Source organism: Ovis aries, chromosome 23 (genome assembly GCF_016772045.2).
Source record: "Ovis aries strain OAR_USU_Benz2616 breed Rambouillet chromosome 23, ARS-UI_Ramb_v3.0, whole genome shotgun sequence".
In the NCBI taxonomy this organism is placed as follows: Eukaryota; Metazoa; Chordata; class Mammalia; order Artiodactyla; family Bovidae; genus Ovis; species Ovis aries.
Genome location: NC_056076.1, coordinates 24,789,978 through 24,808,895, shown reverse-complemented (window position 1 = coordinate 24,808,895; position 18,918 = coordinate 24,789,978). Strand labels below are relative to the sequence as shown.

At 41.5% G+C, this 18,918-nt stretch overlaps 1 protein-coding gene across 1 annotated transcript in view; it reads right to left on the bottom strand.

Annotated features, from left to right (window-relative positions):
- The window catches only part of KLHL14 (kelch like family member 14), a 112,809-nt gene that overhangs the window by 21,507 nt on the left and 72,384 nt on the right, over window positions 1-18,918 (bottom strand). Inside the window, exon 3 of the mRNA XM_027960688.3 lies at window positions 2,577-2,666. Within this exon, the coding sequence (XP_027816489.1) occupies window positions 2,577-2,666 (90 nt within the window). The remainder of the gene's footprint in view (window positions 1-2,576; window positions 2,667-18,918) is intronic.

Sequence of the window (18,918 nt, the reverse complement as noted above, 5' to 3'; positions counted from 1 at the left end):
AGGAGCATGGTGGGCTACAGTCCACGGGTCGCAAAGAGTCGGACACGACTGAGCGACTTCACTTTCACTTTCACTTTAAGGATTACAGGGATATTGTTGATGTGCAATCATGAGCTCCAAGGATTGCATGGGAGGGTTTGGATCGCCTGGTTGGGTGGTAAATCAAAGTTTATTTGGGGATTACAGAAAGAGTTGGGGATTACAGAAAGAGCTAAGCGTGCCAGAAGTAAGTATGGCTCCAAAGACTTGGATTTCACAAAGGGAGCCTCCAAATCAAGGAAGGATTATGTCTAGAGTTGGTTTGTAATCATGTTTTTGTAGAATTTACAATCATTTCCCTGTAGAAAAAGTCATTCTTGATAGTCATGTTCCAAGATTAATTCCCAAATATATCCAAAGATGAATGTTTTTAAGAGGAATGTAGAATTCACCCACCACGAATAAGAATGTTTCTCTGTGATGCTTGGTTTAGAATTTCCATTTGGAGGAAGACAATGGGGCGTAGGGCCTGCACATGCTGAGCACTGGTGGTAGAAATCAGCAATCGGCTTTGCTTATTGGTGGTAAATGGTAGTGACCGTCACTCAGAGAAAAGGCTGAGCTAACCACTCGTGTGATTTTGATGGGAACTGAAGAAAGAGTTTTCAGAGGCAAAGTCGGTGGTATGGAAAAGAGGCCAGGATGAAGGATGAGGAGATAAAAAGAAGAAAGATGTTCTGAAGTTGGCAAAGGATGTGCAGAGGGGATAATAAATCTCAGAAGGAATGAGTGAGGTAGCTTAAGGAAAGGGAGATAAAATGAAGACAGCGATTTCCTCCTTGTGCCCTTCACTGACCCTACTTAGACGCCTGAGGGGGTGGCCACAGGCAATGGAATTCTGGATTACTCTTCACTTTCTTAGTTTCTTCTCGTCTTTTCCATTTTCTTGTAACCCTTCCATTTCTCTCTCTCTCTGTTTCTTATGATGTCCAGTCACCAGACACGACTGTTGTCTATCACTTGAGTGATAGATAAAGCGGGAGCAAGGAGTGGCAGTTTTTAGCCAGTGGTAGAGGGGAAGGAAGAAGAAAGGAAAGGAAATTTCCCATGGGCAGTTTTTCTGGGGGGGTTAATATTGGTAAGTGACAAATGTTAATTGGTTCTCTGTAAGTTGGGGCACGACAGAATATAGGCATGTATATTAGAATATTACAGAGCAGTCTATCACTAACGTCATCAGGAACAAGACTTTCCAGGCTTCCCTCGTCATGTGTTAATTTTCATCTGGCTTTCAAAAACCAATTCTGCACATTCTTCCTTAGATAAACCTGCTGGCTGCGTACTCTTTCCTCTTACAAATGTTCCACTCTGTTCAAATCACTTCCAGGGAAGAAGAGGTTAAACAGGAGAGTTCACAGCGGATTATATATCTACCAGGGCTTTTTTGTTTGTTTGTTTGTTTTTGGTAACATATGGAATCTGTCATTGCAAAGAGAAGTTAGAGAAGACATAATAAATAACATTTTTGTTCCTGATCCAAATCTGTTTCTTCCCAAAGCCCAGAAACTGTCTTTCTAACACTGAAAGATATGAGGCAGATCTTGAGAAAGACTGTCCCTTTCTCTTCAAAGAAATATTCTTGGAGGGTAGCCTGGACTGTTTTCCTTTAAGATTTTCTAGAATGAACAGATGTAACAATTTTCTATAATTTGCCTTGGTGCAGATGCTGAAAGAGAACATTCACCATAAAATATATGCACTATATGTAATTTCAGCTGGCTGTTCTGGGGTTTTAAAGTAAAAATGTGTACCTGCAAGCTGTTTTATGGTTTCTCAGTCATAATGATCTCTGTTACAGAGAAGGCTACAACGGCAACCCCTCCTTCACCTGCAAGGTTTCCAAAAATATCTTGATACTTTTGCGTGTTCTACAAGGCGCTGCAAGGCACAGTGTTCTCCCCGTGTTGGGCTTGGGAAGGGTATTCAAATGTTTCGTTTCTCTTTTTGACACAATTACGGAGTAATTGCATCAACAGGGAAGATGGTGGATAATCTGTGGATGAAACCCTTGCAAAAGATGCTGTAGCCTGAATAGTAATAAAGTACTAGTAATAGTAATAATTACTTAAAGCCCTTTAAGTAATAAAGGCTGCAGAGGAACTTCAGCTAAGGTTACCTTCAGCATGACGGCAAATGATGTTTACATATTGAAACTGTGTGTTATTATCCTGATAAAATGGGAGAAAACTGGTGGAGAAGGTGGTGAGAATTCTTCATAGCTGCCACTTGCTACCTGCCTCCAGGGAGTCTGGGCTTATGCTGGGGGCATTCCTCAGGGGATGGATAAGGAGAGGGGGCTGGGCGTCACGGCGAAGCCAAATCCCCAGACAGTCCATGAGTGAACGCACTGCTGCGTACCGTCCTCTGCCAGCTCAACGGTTGACCCTCCCTCCAATTGTCAGCCCCCATCACCGACTACTTCATTTGTCCCTGCTGCACAGAAATATGTTTTCCACGGTAATTACAAGATGGATTGCCACCAGCGCCTCTCATCACATACGTGTTGAGCATCTACTACTAAGTGGTTCAATAGTTACCATTAGGGTTCCATTGGTCCTCTCCACCCAACACAAACAGGAAGTTTTCCACCTCCACGACGCAGTGATGGGCACTGTTGTAGGGCATGACTAGAATTGAGAAGGGAAAAAAAAAGGACATATGAAAATTTTCATCTTAGGACTGGATACCCTGGTTCACAAGTTATGTGCTTTCACCAAATGCACAAAACATGAGACTAAGTCAGAAGGCAGAAGAGCACACAGACAGCAGAGCGGGGCACCCCCCAGTCCACAGGGCTCAGCAGTGTGTTTCCAGCAACTGCCAACCCCACCCCTTTGGATGAATTTTACATAATATTATTCCGCAGATCAGTCAAGAACAACGTGTCACACTGCTTTCAATTCTTAAGTTCTGCTCACCTGCCTGATGATGGGAATCGCAGTCTAAAACCATGAATGACACTCCCAAACGGTCAGGGCTGGGGGTTCTGTCTTGGAAGAAATCCCCCAGCATCCACTCGGAGCCATTAAGCTGCTCTGCCCAAACTTGGCTTGCTGGCAATCTTTCCATAAACAGACTCAGGGTGCTTGGCTGTTTTCTATTCCACAGCAATGAGCAAGCTGAATTTCCATACAGTTTTAAGTTTTTAAATTAAGGTCCTGCTGATTTAATGCCTTCTCCAAATGTATACGCTTAATTTCCTGTACAATGTCATTAGCAGCACAATCACACATTTTCTATCTGTCTGCTTAAGAGCTTTTCTGGAACAAAGATAAAAACTGTGAGGAACGTCACAAATATCCACTCCCCTCATCTTGCCCTGCTCTGCCCCGAATGCGGTGCCTGTGAAGAGGGGGAATGTGATTCAGAAAACCCACCAAAGCCAGGTTGCCCTGGATCTGTTCTCATGCACATGTTCGTTGGGGAGACACACATGACCAGACTAGGACACCCCTGTTAGCCCGTATGTGCAATGCTGCGTTCGTCTCTGCTATTATTATATCACATGGTGAATGCAAACGTACACGGCATTAGCTGTCACACCACGGGCAGTGTGGTTTGGGCCCAGTGACACCAGTAGGAAAAATGATGTCCTTGTTCAGCTCATCATATGGGCACCTTAAATCTAGGTGAGGACAAATGGGGAGGTGATATGCATGTTCAGCCAGGGAACTTATTGCTTGACACGGATCAACAGAGCACTTAAGAAACCAGTGCGGTGGGAAATCAATATGAGTCAGGGCCAGCTCGTACTCTGTACTCTTTTGCCAGTGGTGAGAGAAGATAGGGAGACAGAGAGAGCAAGAGAGACAGAGGGAGAAAGAGAGGGAGACAGAGAGAACGAGCCTATCTTATAACCCAATTTATCTGAGATGATACATATCTCTCATTTCACTTTGTTTTTAATATCTGCTATTTTTCTTAGAATGTACTTATGCTGGCTAAGATATGTATACAAAAATAAGGAGAAACTGGCAGAGCTTTGAATCCTTACAACACAGCTCCAGAAAGAGCAAATCAGATAGCTTAAGCTTCTTATTAAAGGATTTTAGGAGTTTTTCATTATTTTTATTAGGTATTCACTTTGACTGTGAATATTCACTGTTTCTGAACTAACAGCCACAAGGGAGATGGCATTGGTATGGAAATTCTGGATTTCTGGGATTGAGTAAAAATTGGTGTGCCCTGGATTTTCGTGGCCCATGAATTAAGTCAAGTGATTTAGGGAGTTATCTAGGGAATGTCCTTCTGCCCCTCAACCTTCAGTTATCTCTTTGGAAAACATTTTCAACCACATAGCTCCTGCAGGCTCCACTCCTCAGAGTCCATCGGGGCAAAGTATATGTTGAGTTTGTGGAGCAAATAAAATTGGGTGACTGGTTATACATTAAACATCTTTTTTTCTTTTCTTAAATTAATTCATCACTGTTTGCATTATGATGCTGCTTCCAAAATACCAAGCACAAAGCTATTACTCATATATTATGTATACTGCGTGTGTTGTGAACAATCTGGTACTACTCTGGTTATCATAATGTCATCTGGTCAGAGTAAACTCAGCACAGATTGTTTCACCTGGATGCATCTATTCATATGAAACAAGTGTAAGAACAGAGGCCACTGGGAACTCCCTGGTGGTCCAGTGATTAAGACTCCACACTCCCAGTGCAGGGGATCTGGGTTTGATCTCTGGTCAGGGAACTAGATCCTGTATGCTCGCATGTTGCAACTAAGACCCTGAGCAGCCAAGGGGGGGTGGGGGGGAAAGAACTGACTATAACCAACTTACTTTATGACTACCACTCTTCCAATATTTATTTTAAATTTTTGGTCAATTCAATGCCCGCATTTTATAAATAATAAAAATTGTATTATCTTCATTTTAATTGGAAGTCCAGCTTTATATTAATAGTAAAGCACAGACTCTGAAAATAGAACACTAGTTGTGTTTTGTTCTTGTCATTTACTTGCTCCCATTCAGGCAGAAATTAAGTGAAGGAAATAATACGTGATTTATTCTTAAGCCTCTTTCTCATTTGATTACCCCTATTGTTAAGCTTTGTGCAAACAAATGAAATTATTGCATTAAACTATTGAATCCTTCAAAATAAGAGAAGACAAGGTCTTTGAAATGCTCATATAAAGGCTACCTGAAGATATTCTCATTTATCTACCCATTTTTTTACTCTTGTTTTAAAACCTTGCATGCTGTATTTCTTGGCTCTTTCAGCATCTTCATTCCTGAATTATTGTTGTGAATCAAGAAACTATACATACACACAGAAAATCCTTTGAGATGATTATCAGTGTAAAACTCCAAATCTATTAGAAAAATGTTGCCATGAAATCAATGTTTGAGTTTTGCAGAGGATCTCATTGCTTTGACTTCTGATTAAGCCCGAAGGAAAGCAAAATAAAGAAAGCAGTGAGCAAGACAAAACATCTGTTTAAAATGACACCGGGTATGGCAATTATTGATTATCTTAAATAACAAGAAAGACGTGCCCACTTCCTTCCACATTTCTCTAGGGGTGGACACTGGCCTCGCCCTGCCAAGCAGGTATCATAAGAGAAGTTTGTACTCCTCGTTCATATACAGCCCGGTGTGAGTTTTTAGCGTGTCAGTCAGTGAGTTAGAGGGAAAGGGTAAAGAGAAGCTAATCAGGATGAAATGAGATTAAAGGCTGTCTAATTTTACAGCGACTGTGATCCATCAGCCACTGTGAAAGTGACAGTGGAAATGAATGATGGAGACAGACAGGTGGGGCTGTACATTTCACTGATTTATCCTCAAATGCACTGGGCCTTATTTTATTGAGTGAACATGACCGCATTTATCATTACTGTCATCTAAACCCACTTCCCTCCATTTAAAAAGGTCACTTTACTCACAGGGAGTAGGAGAGAGGCACTTTCAAATCAGATTTAAAATCTAATAACACGTGTTTATAAGGCCCTTTGTGAGAAGTCTCAACTTCATTAAACAAACTCAAAATGCTATAAGGAAAGAGAAAAACAGCCAGAAAACTGAAAAAGAAGAAACCTCTGGTCATCTGAGGGGTTCATTCAGCCTCTAAATGTGAAGCAGTTTGTATCACTTTTGCTTTCTCACTCCAGACCCCTGCTATTCTAGTCTAGTCTGGGAAATTTCATAAACCATTTGCATTTAATATTCTTGATTAAGAAAGTAGGAAGCAGGTGATTCTATAAAGTAAACTTGGAGAGGATATTAAGTCAGACTGTGTACTCTGCAGAATGACTGGTCAGCACACACTGAATAGATGTTAGTCATTGTTGCAAGTTGAATCCTTGCCACAATTCACTTACACACCTGTTAATTGCTGTCTCATAATTTTAAGGCCATAAAAATCTCAGTAACACAAACTCTTTTACCCTTTTCTGTACAGTGCAATGAAATGTCCTGGGATGTTATTCACAGAATTGGTCTTTGTGGATGTGAAAATGAAGAGTCAAACTCTCAAGCGTATTTTGTGTTACTTTTCACAGCAGGAACCACCATTAACCAAACTTTTGCTATGTGCCAGGCATTGTGCGGGTTCTCTATACGTATATGTATATATAATTATATTTACATATGTGTGTGTGTCTGTGTTCAGTCATGTCTGACTCTGCAGCCCCATGGACTGTAGCCCACCAGACTCCTCTGTCCACAGGACTTTTCTGGCAAGATTACTGGAGTGGGTTGCCATTTCCTCCTCTGGGGATCTTCCCAACCCAGGGATTGAACTCACATCTCCTGCATTGACAAACAGATTCTTTATCACTAAGCCACCAGGGAAGCCAATATTTATATGTAATTACCTATATTATACTTCTGAAAACATAACAAAACTTATGTTTTGTTATTACTGGCTCCTATTCAGGCAGAAATTACACGAAGGAAATAATACATATTATAATACACGATAAAATATAAGACATGATAAAATATATATTTTATTTGCCTATGGCTTTCATTCAATACAACTAACTACAAGGGTAGCATTAGTGATTCACTTCATTTCTGTAAGAAATACTGAGGCCTTGAGAGGTTAAGTCACTTGTTGAAGGTCAGACTCAGCTAATGAATGGCAGAGATAGAATCCAAACACAGGGCTATCTGGATCCCAACCCACGCTCTCATCCATTTCACTCTACTGATTTTCAATAGGTATGTTCATCCAACCAGCAAGTAATTACCGAGTACCTGTGTGTTCAATGATGGTGTTCCTGAAAGTTCTGTATAATTTTTTGGTATCGAATCATATTTTAAATATTTATTCTTTTCGTATTTAAAAGGATCCTTAATTAAAGCAAGTTGACACTCCTTTATATTTTTTCCCTATAAATCCACATATTCAAAGAGTGGATTTTCTGAAAGTAAGATGCATGTTTTTGATGGAGCCAGAAAAACACTGACTGAATCAGCCAGGCAAGGATGGGGAGAGTCTATTGGCAGAGGGTTTTTATCTTTTGAACAAAAAGGGCATATTTCAACCTTGCAAGCAGATTCAAAGTACCTTGGGCCCAGAGGCCCTTTTCCTGGCATATAAAATGTACAGGGGTCTTGCTGCCTTTATGAAGATATTAGTCTGCTAGAGATCCACATCTCTGTTTTCTCTCATATTTTATATCTAAGGAACATATGCCTCTTTGAACAGTAGGTATCCTTTGCAACCACAGATTTCCTCGAACATCCAAACAAAAGACTGCATAGGGCTGTGCCAAGTTTATAGCATGACTAAAGATGTGGTTATTGAATGTTTATCATTTCAAGTAACATTTATGAGTGCTTTGATTTCCTTTTGGCCTCAAATACATAAACTTGAAAAACCGTCAAATATGACATAATTTTCGGAAAAAGTAATTACTGCCCATGTTTTGTAAAAGTAGTCTTGTAAAAAATAATGATCTGCAGGAAGAATAAGTTTTCCTCACATCTCTCTCAACCTTTCAGTTCCCTACTGCAGAGGCCAGCCCTGTTGTTTTCTTGGATTTTTCTTCCAGAAAAGTTATATATATGGGTCATTTTCTTTAATACAATTGGCATAGCATTCTATGGGCATACTATTCGGTACTTTGTTTTCTTTGTGCTCATGAATACATTCATTTATTCATTCCCCACCAATCAAAGATCTGTTTGGCTGTACCCTATGCCAGGCAATGCTCTACTTGTTGGGGAGGTCATGACAAACAGTATCAAGGAATGTTGTGGTCAGGGAAAGCATGTAACCAACATGGACACAAACAAACAGGCACTTCTATTTCAAAAGAAAAGTGCGTTGAATAAAAGTGGGTTTCCCTGGTGGCTCAGATGGTAAATAATCCGCTGCAAATGCAGGAAACGAGAGTTCTATCCCTGGGTTGGGGAGATCCCCTGGAGGAGGAACTAGCAACTGACTCCAGTATTCTTGCCTGGGAAATCCCACGGACAGAGAAGCCTGGCGGGCTACAGTCCATGGGGTCGCAAAAGAGTCAGACAGGACCTAGCGACTAAACAACAACGACAACAATGAAGAAGAATAAAGCGGAGACCTCCTCTTCAGAGGAAGGGAGAGAGTGAGGAATTTTGACAGTGGTGAGGGAGGCTCTTTCTGAGCAGATGACTTTTGAGCAGAGACCTGACAGAATGAGCAAGGCAGCCACATGGGGTGGCTGCAGGTATAGATGCAGGAATCACAAATACCCGGGCCCTGGAGACACAGGTGTGGAGCACAGCAAGCACAGCAAGAAGACCAAAACAGAGGATCTGAGATCAGGTCTGGGAGGGAGACCGAGGCCAGGTCTGTGTGATGGTGCAGCCTCGGTCAGAGGATAACCCTTGGATTGCCTACCATCTCATTCTAGAGCCACACTGTGCTCCATCTGAGGGGTATCCTGGGATGTGTTCCATCCCCTTCTGATTTGCTCACTCAACAAATATTGACTAAACAGTTATTATGTGCAGGCACTTCTCTGGTTGCTGGTAATATAGCAATGAATGAAGCTGACAGTGGCCCTGCTCTCTGAAACTTCACTGACAGGAGCAGAAGAATCTGCACAAATACACGATGGAATGCACAGGAACACAGCCAGGTGAGGATGGATAATGTAAAGAGGAAAGCTAAAGGGACCAAGTGTTAGAAAGTGAGTGCCTGGCCGCGGCTCGACCTGTGGTCATCAGGGAAGGCCACTCTGGAGACTGTCACGGAAGGTGAATTTTGAAGGGTGAGAAAGGGTCATTGTTGGAAATCTAAGGGAAAGGGGTCTAGGCAGAGATTCTAGAGCATTAATGAGCTGGATGTGCCTGAGTAACCTTGAGAAAGCCTCCGTGTCTAAATACACTGAGGGTGAGGGCCAGAGAGGCATGGGAGATATCAGGGGCAGGCAGAGGCGGGGTAGGTGGGTCTTTACAAGCCAGATTAGTGGTGGTGATTTTATTTTTAGCATGATGGAAAGGCACTGGAGAGGTTTTAGCAGCAGCAGGACGTTATCTATGTTTTAAAAACATTGCTCTGGCCCTTATGATGTTGTGAGAGTGAACGAGGGAAAAGAAGGAGAGGCAGGATGCTCCTTCTGTGGTCCAGGTGAGAGAAGATGGAGGCTGGATGAGAAGGGGTGAGAGGGCTGGAGAGTAGGGGCGTGGTGAAGTTTGCCGCTATTATTACAAGCAGTTCTCTGCTGAGTGTCCATGTGGGTACCCAACACGCATACACAGGGTTTATCTGTAGGATTAATTCTTCCAAGTGAAATTTCTGAGCCAAAGGATGGGTGTCTTACTTGTTGATGGATGTCATTGTATGGTACCCCTTTTAACATCTGTACCTTTTCCAACATGGTAGGTGAACAACTGCTGTCTAGTTAAATTTTAAATTTCCATTTGTTTAAATATGAAAGAGCATTTTCCATCTATTTCAAATCCATTTGTATTTTATAGATTTCTCTATTGGTTTTTGATTTCTTGATATCATAAGTTGCCTCTAAGTATGTGATTTCTGTTCCTAAAGTGTTCTATGAAATTATCTAAATTGGCAAAATAAATGATATTTTGGAAGTATGGCATTGCTAGAATATATATTTGTACAATATTTACTCCTTGAAGCAAATTCACATAGCAGTTACATGCTATTGATAAAAAATATAACCTGAAAGAAAGATGCCTCATTTTAATGACACTGAATGAGTACTTCTTGCCATTGGATTGTAGAAAATTTTTTTTTTTACATTTTCTTCTTTTTTTTTACAGTAAGTATAATCAAGGAACATAAATCTTTTAAAATTTACTAGTTTAATCCTACCATCCTGTCTTTCTGCAAAGATCTAGCAACTTAGCCAGTGATTCTCTGGAGACAGAATCAGACACACGGTCAAACTCTTGCATTAAGTGGAGAACATGCCTGATAAATATTACTGAATAAATAACACATGAAAAAGGCTCTGTTACTTTTTTCTATTGCATTTGGATTGTATTATCCCTGCTTTATTGTTTCGTCTCTAAGTTGCGTCTGACTCTTTGTGACCCCATGGACTGCAGCCCACTAAGCTCCTCTGTCCATGGGATTTCCCAGGCAGGAATACTGGAGTGGGTTGCCATTTCCCTCTCCAGGGGATCTTCCTGATCCAGGGATCGAACCCATGTCTCCTGCATTGGCAGGTAGATTCTTTACTACTGAGCCCTGCAAACTACCAATAAATGGGCATGTTTTGTGTATTGGGGGATGATTTAGCTACGATGGTCTGTCTGGAAAATTAAAACCCGTAAGAAATTCAAATGATCTGAATCCTGTGATGAGTTGGTGGGGGTTCTGAATTAATCCAAAGATGGCCAACACCTTCTCCCTCACTCCCAATCTGTTCTGCACACACAGATTTGGGTTCCCATAGTCTCACTGGAGACAAACTTGTTGATGTGAGTTCAAGATATATAAATCTGAAAATAAGGGCCCACATGTTAGACCTTGGAGACTATGCAAGAACCAAGAGAGTCTGTTTCTCTTTCATAATTCAAAAATGTATCTGAGGGAGAGTTTTCCTGAGTGTTACTTTGTGACCCTCTCCTCTGTGCCACTGTTGTAAACGCATGACTTTATCCTACACTTGCCGAGTCATGAACCAATGTATTAGAGACATGGATGGACCTAGAGTCTGTTATACAGAGTGAAGTCAGAAAGAGAAAACAAAAATCATATATTAACACATATATGTGGAATCTAAAAAATGAAACAGATGAACTTATTTGCAAAACAGAAATAGAAGCAGACTGGAGAATGAAGGTATAGACACAAAGAGGGGAAAGGGAAGGTGAGGGACTGGGAACTGGGAGACTGGGACTGATATATATACCCCATTGATACTATATATAAAATGATCACTAACGAGAACCTCCTGCATAGTACAGGGAGCTCTACTCAGTGCTCTGTGGTGACCGACGGGGAGGAAATCCAAAAAAGAGGGAATATCTGTATCAGTTCAGTTCAGTTCAGTCGCTCAGTCATGTCCGACTCTTTGCGACCCCATGAATCGCAGCACGCCAGGCCTCCCTGTCCATCACCATCTCCCGGAGTTCACTCAAACTCACGTCCATCGAGTCGGTGATGCCATCCAGCCATCTCATCCTCTGTCGTCCCCTTCTCCTCCTGCCCCCAATCCCTCCCAGCATCAGAGTCTTTTCGAATATCTGTATATATATAGCCAATTCACCTCACTGTACAGTAGAAAGTAACACAACACTATAAAGCAACTATACTCCAATAAAAATTCCAGGACATGGAAACAACCTAGATGTCCAGCAGATGAATGGATAAGAAAACTGTGGTACATATACACAATGGAGTATTACTCAGCCATTAAAAAGAATTCATTTGAATCAGTTCTGTTGAGATGGATGAAACTGGAGCCGATTATACAGAGTGAAGTAAGCCAGAAAGAAAAACACCAATACAGTATACTAACACATATATATGGAATTTAGGAAGATGGCAATGACGACCCTGTATGCAAGACAGGGAAAGAGACACAGATGTGTATAACGGACTTTTGGACTCAGAGGGAGAGGGAGAGGGTGGGATGATTTGGGAGAATGGCATTCTAACATGTATACTATCATGTGAATTGAATCGCCAGTCTATGTCTGACACAGGATGCAGCATGCTTGGGGCTGGTGCATGGGGATGACCCAGAAAGATGTTATGGGGAGGGGAGGTGGGAGGGGGGTTCATGTTTGGGAATGCATGTAAGAATTAAAGATTTTAAAATTTAAAAAAAATAAAAAAGAAAAAAAGAAAAAAAAATTAATATAAAAGAATAAAATAATTTTAAAAAATGTCTTTTGTGTGTCACTCAGATCTGTGAGATCCTTGAGGCTGGACTGTGTCATCTCTATAGCTTTACGGCCACTCTAGTGTCCAGTACATGGGATAATACAGCCTCAAGCATTGCTAGAGCTTTTATGCCTATTGCAGAAATTAGAAATATTAGTGAATCAATAAATATTAGTAGCACAAAAGTGTGAATATTATGAGAGAATGTGGCAATTACTTCTTTGGCAGGTGTAAAAAATGTATGAATACCAGAAGATGTGAAGGAGGGAGGAAGTGAAAAAATTAAAAGGAAGAAAAGGAGAAAGATACATGCCTTAGATCAGGATTTTACATTGTCTAGGAGGACGTCACCCTACACCCAATACACATGTTAAACGAAGGAAGTTTGTAAGTTCTTCAAAGACTGTGACATATTTCTCTAGGAACTATCATAAGCCCAACTGTGCCAAGGTCAAGGTTTTTCAATAAATCTTTGATGATTTACAGTTTTAGTTCTGAGTGCTACAATGGAGGGAAGTGCTAATAACCAGCAAGACTGAGGAGTTTGAAAAAATCAGGCTTCTCTTAGCTATTCAACCAAAATTTACTTTTCAAATTATGACTCTATCATGACAATATTAACTACTGTATTTTGAATAGTTCTTAACATGTTAGTTAGAACTTAGAATAGTTTTATTTTCACTTTTGGAAAGTAAAACAGCTTTGGGAATGAACTCTGTGTGCATATGTGTGCAGTCACTCACTTGTGTTGGACTCTTTGCAAGCCCATGGACTGTATCCTCACAGGCTCCTCTCTCCATGGGATTTCCCAGGCAAGAACACTGGAGTGGGTTGCCATTTCCTCCTCCAGGGGATCCTCCCGTCCCAGGGACTAAACTCGAGTCTCCCATGTCTTCTGCATTGGCAGGCCTACTCTTTACCATTGAGCCACCTGTGAAGACCTGGGAATGAGCACTGCAATATCTTCAAAATATTAGCTTTTTTCCCCTGCATTTCTAAAGCGTGTTTTCAGAGGCATGCTAATGAAACATGCTGGTGCTTTGATGTCTCCCTTTTCCTAAGTGCCAATAAGTGTCTTCCTGATTTTGGCTTTCTGGAGGACTGAGAAATTGCACTTTTCATTGGTCTACACCCAAAAAGACTCATTAAAAATATAGTCAACTCCATAAATGAATTAAAGCCATAGAGCAGCTTATATTATTTAAGCTTGTGCAAATACTTGATGAAGGTCAAAGGAGCCAGGGCTCTTTATACTGTAGATGATATGGCAACGGGACAGCAAAAATGATTGTGCAACAGCTTAAATTCTCTTAGGTGATGGCTCTATTGTTGTCCCAAGTTATTGATGGCCAGAGGAAGGAAATGGATATGGTACATATAATGAGAATTTGTAAGGAAGTATTTTCTGATGTGGATCACACACACTCATTATTGGAAAGTGAACTCTGGTAGTTAATTATAAACCTTAGGAGATAGCAGCTCATTCATTCACTTATTTCATTCAAAAATATGTTTTGAGGAATTAGTTATTGTGCTACACTCTGGGATGCCATTCCTGTATTTCAGAGCTCACAGTGCAGAGAAAAAGAGAATGTGTAAATAGAGAAGTAAGACACACGTGTTCTAGGAGAAGAGCAATGGAAGAAGCAATGGAAGAATGGATGGAAATAACTATAACCTCAGGGAGAAAGTGAGACTTCAGATAAATCATAAAACTAGGACTGTTGGGATAAATTATTTCCTTCCCTTTCTGTGAAAAGCAGCACTTTGTAGGTCAGTGTCTGGCAGACAGTTGTTGTTAGATAAATGATAGCTTTGTCTTAAAAAAAATAAAAGACCTATCTCGACCATTGATGCAAGAATTTCTAAAAGTGGTTCCTAAGCTGGTGGTGGTATGATTTTGTGCACATACATACATTTTGCCTATGTATACACAATGACACAGAAGACTATGAGTAGGGATTTTTTTAAACAGAGTGCTTGTGGAACCACTGGGCATTTTCCATCCGCAGAAGAGCAGAATTCTCCCATCCTGCTCCCCAAAGACAAAGCAAAGGCTGGCGGAAGTACTTTGGGCCAATTGTTCCTGTGTCTCCTAGGGATTTCTGGGGACAAGGAGAAGTCTGAAGATACAAAGCTGGCAGAAGCCGTCAGTGCTCGGAGTGTTGAGGAAGAGAGTGGGGGCAGGAGTAGCCTGTATTTCTGGATTTGGTGGAAAAAATAGCACCCAGTACCTCCCTGTGGGCTGAGCTGTGGGCCTGCTTGGCTAGAACTGCCATGAAAGGTTCCCAACCAAGAAGATTAATTGCTAGTGCAAGGTGACCCTAACAGAAGCCATGTGGTAGACGGTGGGATGCCTTCAACAGGTTCACAACTGGGACTTCCCTGCAGGTCCAGTGGTTAAGACTCTGCACCTCAACATAGAGGGGCGAGTTCCATCCCTGGTTAGGGAAATAAGATCCTGCATGCTGCACGGCATTACAGCCAGAAAGTAATAATGATCATAATAGAAGAAAAATAAAAGTTTTTTAAATTAAAAAAAATTTAAAAATAAGAAAGAGGTGTACAACAGTGTCTATAAAGATAGCTCATGAGAAAACGAAGTCAGCTTTGCAGCATTTACCTCTTGAAGGTCAGGTTCTAAAAACACCAGGCAAATAAGAGCTTTCCTCTGTCTTCATCCCCTTCTGCTCTATCTCTGGTTGAACCAGACTACTTGCATGGTTGATTTCCATCCAAGGGTGAGTCAGTCTTTCTCACCTTCACATCAGCCTCAGTGTGCAGGAAAGATTTAACACAGCAGGCCTGAAATGGCTATCCTTGGAAAAGTCTGGCCTTTCCTAGAAAGGTTGGACTTCAGCTACTGTTAGGGAACTTAGATTTCAAGAGCAGTTCACTACCTTAGCTAACTAAGATGGGCTGTCTGTGCCCAACTTGTACAAACAATGAGATTTATGCTGTTTTTCTTCTGGGAGTATGGAATTTTGGTATGTGCTAGGAATATGTCTACCTGACCGGCTCCCAGTAAAAGCTTTGGGCCCGTTTCAGCCTCTAATGAGCTTCTCCAGTAGACAACATGTCACAGGTGTTGTCATGATTGTATGCTGGAAAGAATGGGTGCAACCCATGTGTTTCCACTGCGAAAAGCCTGGTTTCCTCTGGACTTTGCCCCATGCATCCTTTCTTATTGCTGATTCTGCCTTCTATTTCCCCCTTGCAATAACTCATAGCTATAAGTATGACTACATGCTGATTCTGTTAGTCCTCCTAATAAATCACTGAACTTGGGGACCCACAGGAGACAGAGAAACTTCAAGTATATTTAGAGAACAAGGTTTTGATTGACTACCCAAGACACCTGGGGTTGCTTTAAGAACTTTTCCTGTAGCCACAGGGAGAGATGAGACATCCAATACAGAGGTTTTAAAAAATCAGTGGTTGGGAAAAAAAAAGTTGGTTTTGGTTAGCCCCATATGTGAAGTTCTCTCAATAAACTGCGGATATAGGTATGTTATGACACGACTGCTTCTGGGCTCTGGGGAAGTGGGGTCAGAATCAGTGTGCAAACCCAGCACAGTCTCATTATAGGTACTAGATTTATCATAGCATTTTACATTATGGCCCTCTTTATTTTCTTGGGAAGTTTGCAGTTGCTATATTATTTGAAACACTAATACAGAGACATAGGAGACCATCTGTAAGGAGTGCACAGTGGTCCAGGAGCTTTGTGGCAGAGAAATCCAAAGAAGGGAGAAGTCACTGGGGCTCGCCTCCATCAGGTAGTGATACACCATCTTTAATCTCTCCCTAGCTATTCCATCCTTCTGCTGTGTTCACAGGGTGCTTTGCCTTATCTTAAAAAAAAAAGCCACAGAAAATGAATACTTTATCCTGCTGCTCCTTCCGGGCATGCTTACAGCACCCCATCCCCTGGGCCATAAACACAGAGGTGGACACAGTGAGTGACCGGTCGGTCTCAAGACGGCCCCGTGATCCAGCCAGGCCCCTCAGCGGGGATTTCACCCTGGCTCTGACAAGAAGAAATCTTTCCTTTCTGGCCACAGATCCTGGAGTTGCTTGTGAAAGTGGAGAAGCAAACCTGAGCGAGGAGAAATGAGAGGAGAACAGGAGCGAGGAGAAATGAGACCAAACTTTGACATTTTGTTTCTGAGTTATCCATAAGGTCAGAGCAGCTCTCCTCTCCTGTTTAAGTGGTCTATAAATCCCTTTCCCCACTGGCCTTTTAAAAAGCCTTCTAACAGTCTCCTTTACCCCTTTGGGTTTAACCTTCACAGGGCTCTCAGAATGATCCTTCAAGAACCAAGTCAGATGATGACATTTATTTCTGGTCAGTTTTTTCCTTACTTGCCATTGACCTCTGAATAAACTTTGAAGTTTTTGAAATGACCTACAAGAACCATAAGGCCCAGGCTGTTGGCCACCTTCAACCAACTTTTCTACCACTGTCTCCTTCCCCACTGGTGCTCCAGCTATACTGATCTCCTTGGGAATTTCCCCTATGCCTCCAACACATTCCTGGTTGAGGACTTTGCTCTTGCTATCTGCTCTGCCTTATATGTTTTTCCTTCATGTAGTCCCATGGCTCACTCCTTCACTTCATCCAGTGTCCCTAGAAAGGGAGACCTTCCCAGGCAACCATTAAAAAAAGGCCTTCTCTGTCATACATCACTCTTTTACCCTCTTGTAGTATTCTCAATAGCACTTGGAAAGGTTTATCATTAGACGGATCTTTTGTTTATAAAGTATTTCCACACTGAATATATTAGCTGCATAGACAGGCAACACGCTAAAATGTTAGGCTCCTGGCTGCATTAATGCCTTGCTCATCACTGAATCCCTAGTGCCTTGAAAAAATATCTTGCACACAGAGATCGCCTGATAAACATTTGTTAACTTGATGACAAATCTTTAAGTTATATTGAATTGGATTTCTGTAACTTGCAACCAATACTTTTAAATTTCAGATGCAGAAAGTAACGCTATTTAGCTAAGGTAGGCTAACCATGCAACATGCATGTGGCTTTAGCTCCTAGGTTCAATCTTGGAGACTTATGTGCAATCTGCCTTTTAAAATGGAAGGCAGTAAATTGTCATACAGATCTAGGTTTGATATCATTTAACTGTGTGAGCTTAGAAGTCGTGGTTTTCTTCATCAGTAAGATGTGAATTATAATATCTACCTTATAGGGCTATTGGAAGAATTCAATTAAATTGGATAACTTACAGAATGCACCAGGCTCATTACAGACAAACTATAAAAGTTAGTTCTTTTATTGTCCCCTTTCCTTAGTTCTTCCTTCAAATATTCTTACATTGTTTAATTTTATGAAGGACAAAAAACTCCAAACCAGCAAGATTCCTTCACTTGTGATAACTAGTTGACAAAAGCATGAAACTGTTAGAGCATGAACTTGATAGAGAATGGACTTTAACACACAGTTTTGGTTTATTAGGGGTAGAAATGTATGGTCCCCCAAAGATTCACATTTGACTGTGACTAGGATGAAGTGCAATGGCACCCCACTCCAGTACTCTTGTCTGGAAAATCCCGGATGGAGGAGCCTGGTGGGCTGCAGTCCATAGGGTCACTGGGAGTCAGACACGACTGAGCGACTTCATTTTCACTTTTCACTTTCATGCATTGGAGAAGGAAATGGCAACCCGCTCCAGTGTTCTTGCCTGGAGAATCCCAGGGACGGGGGAGCCTGGTGGGCTGCCGTCTATGGGGTCGCACAGAGGCGGACACGACTGAAGTGACTTAGCAGCAGCAGCAGCAGCAGGATGAAGCGATGCAGGTCCCCGTGTTATCAAGAGGTATGCTGAGGATCCTTGTGTGGCTGAAACTAGCTTAACATGTGTTCCGTGAGGATAAGAGATTTCATGTAGTTTTTACCTAACATATATCACACACAGACATCACCAGATGGTCAATACTGAAATCAGATTGATTATATTCTTTGCAGCTGAAGATGAATAAGCACTATACAGTCGGCAAAAACAAGACCAGGAGCTGACTGTGGCTCAGATCATCAGCTCCTTATTGCCAAATTCAGGCTTAAACTGAAGAAAGCAGGGAAAACTACCATGTCATTCAGATATGACCTAAATCAAATCCCTTTATGATTATACAGTGGAGGTGACAAACAGATTCAAGGGATTAGATCTGAAAGATAGAGTGCCTGAAGAACTATAGATGGAGGTTCCGAATATTGTACAAGAGGCGGTGACCAAAACTATCGCCCCCAAAAAGAAATGCAAGAAGGCAAAGTGGTTGTCTGAGGAGGCCTTACAAATAGCCGAGAAAAGAAGAGAAGCAAAAGGCAAGGGAGAAAGGGAAAGACATACTCAACTGAATGTAGAATCCCAGAGAACAGAAAGGAGAGATAAGAAAGACTTTTTAAGGGCACAATGCAAAGAAATAGAGGAAAATAATAGAATGGAAAAGACTAAAGATCTCTTCGAGAAAATTACAGATCCCAAGGGAACATTTCATGCAAAGATGGGCTCAATAAAGGACAGAAATGGCAAGGTCCTAACAGAAGCAGAAGAGATGGCAAGA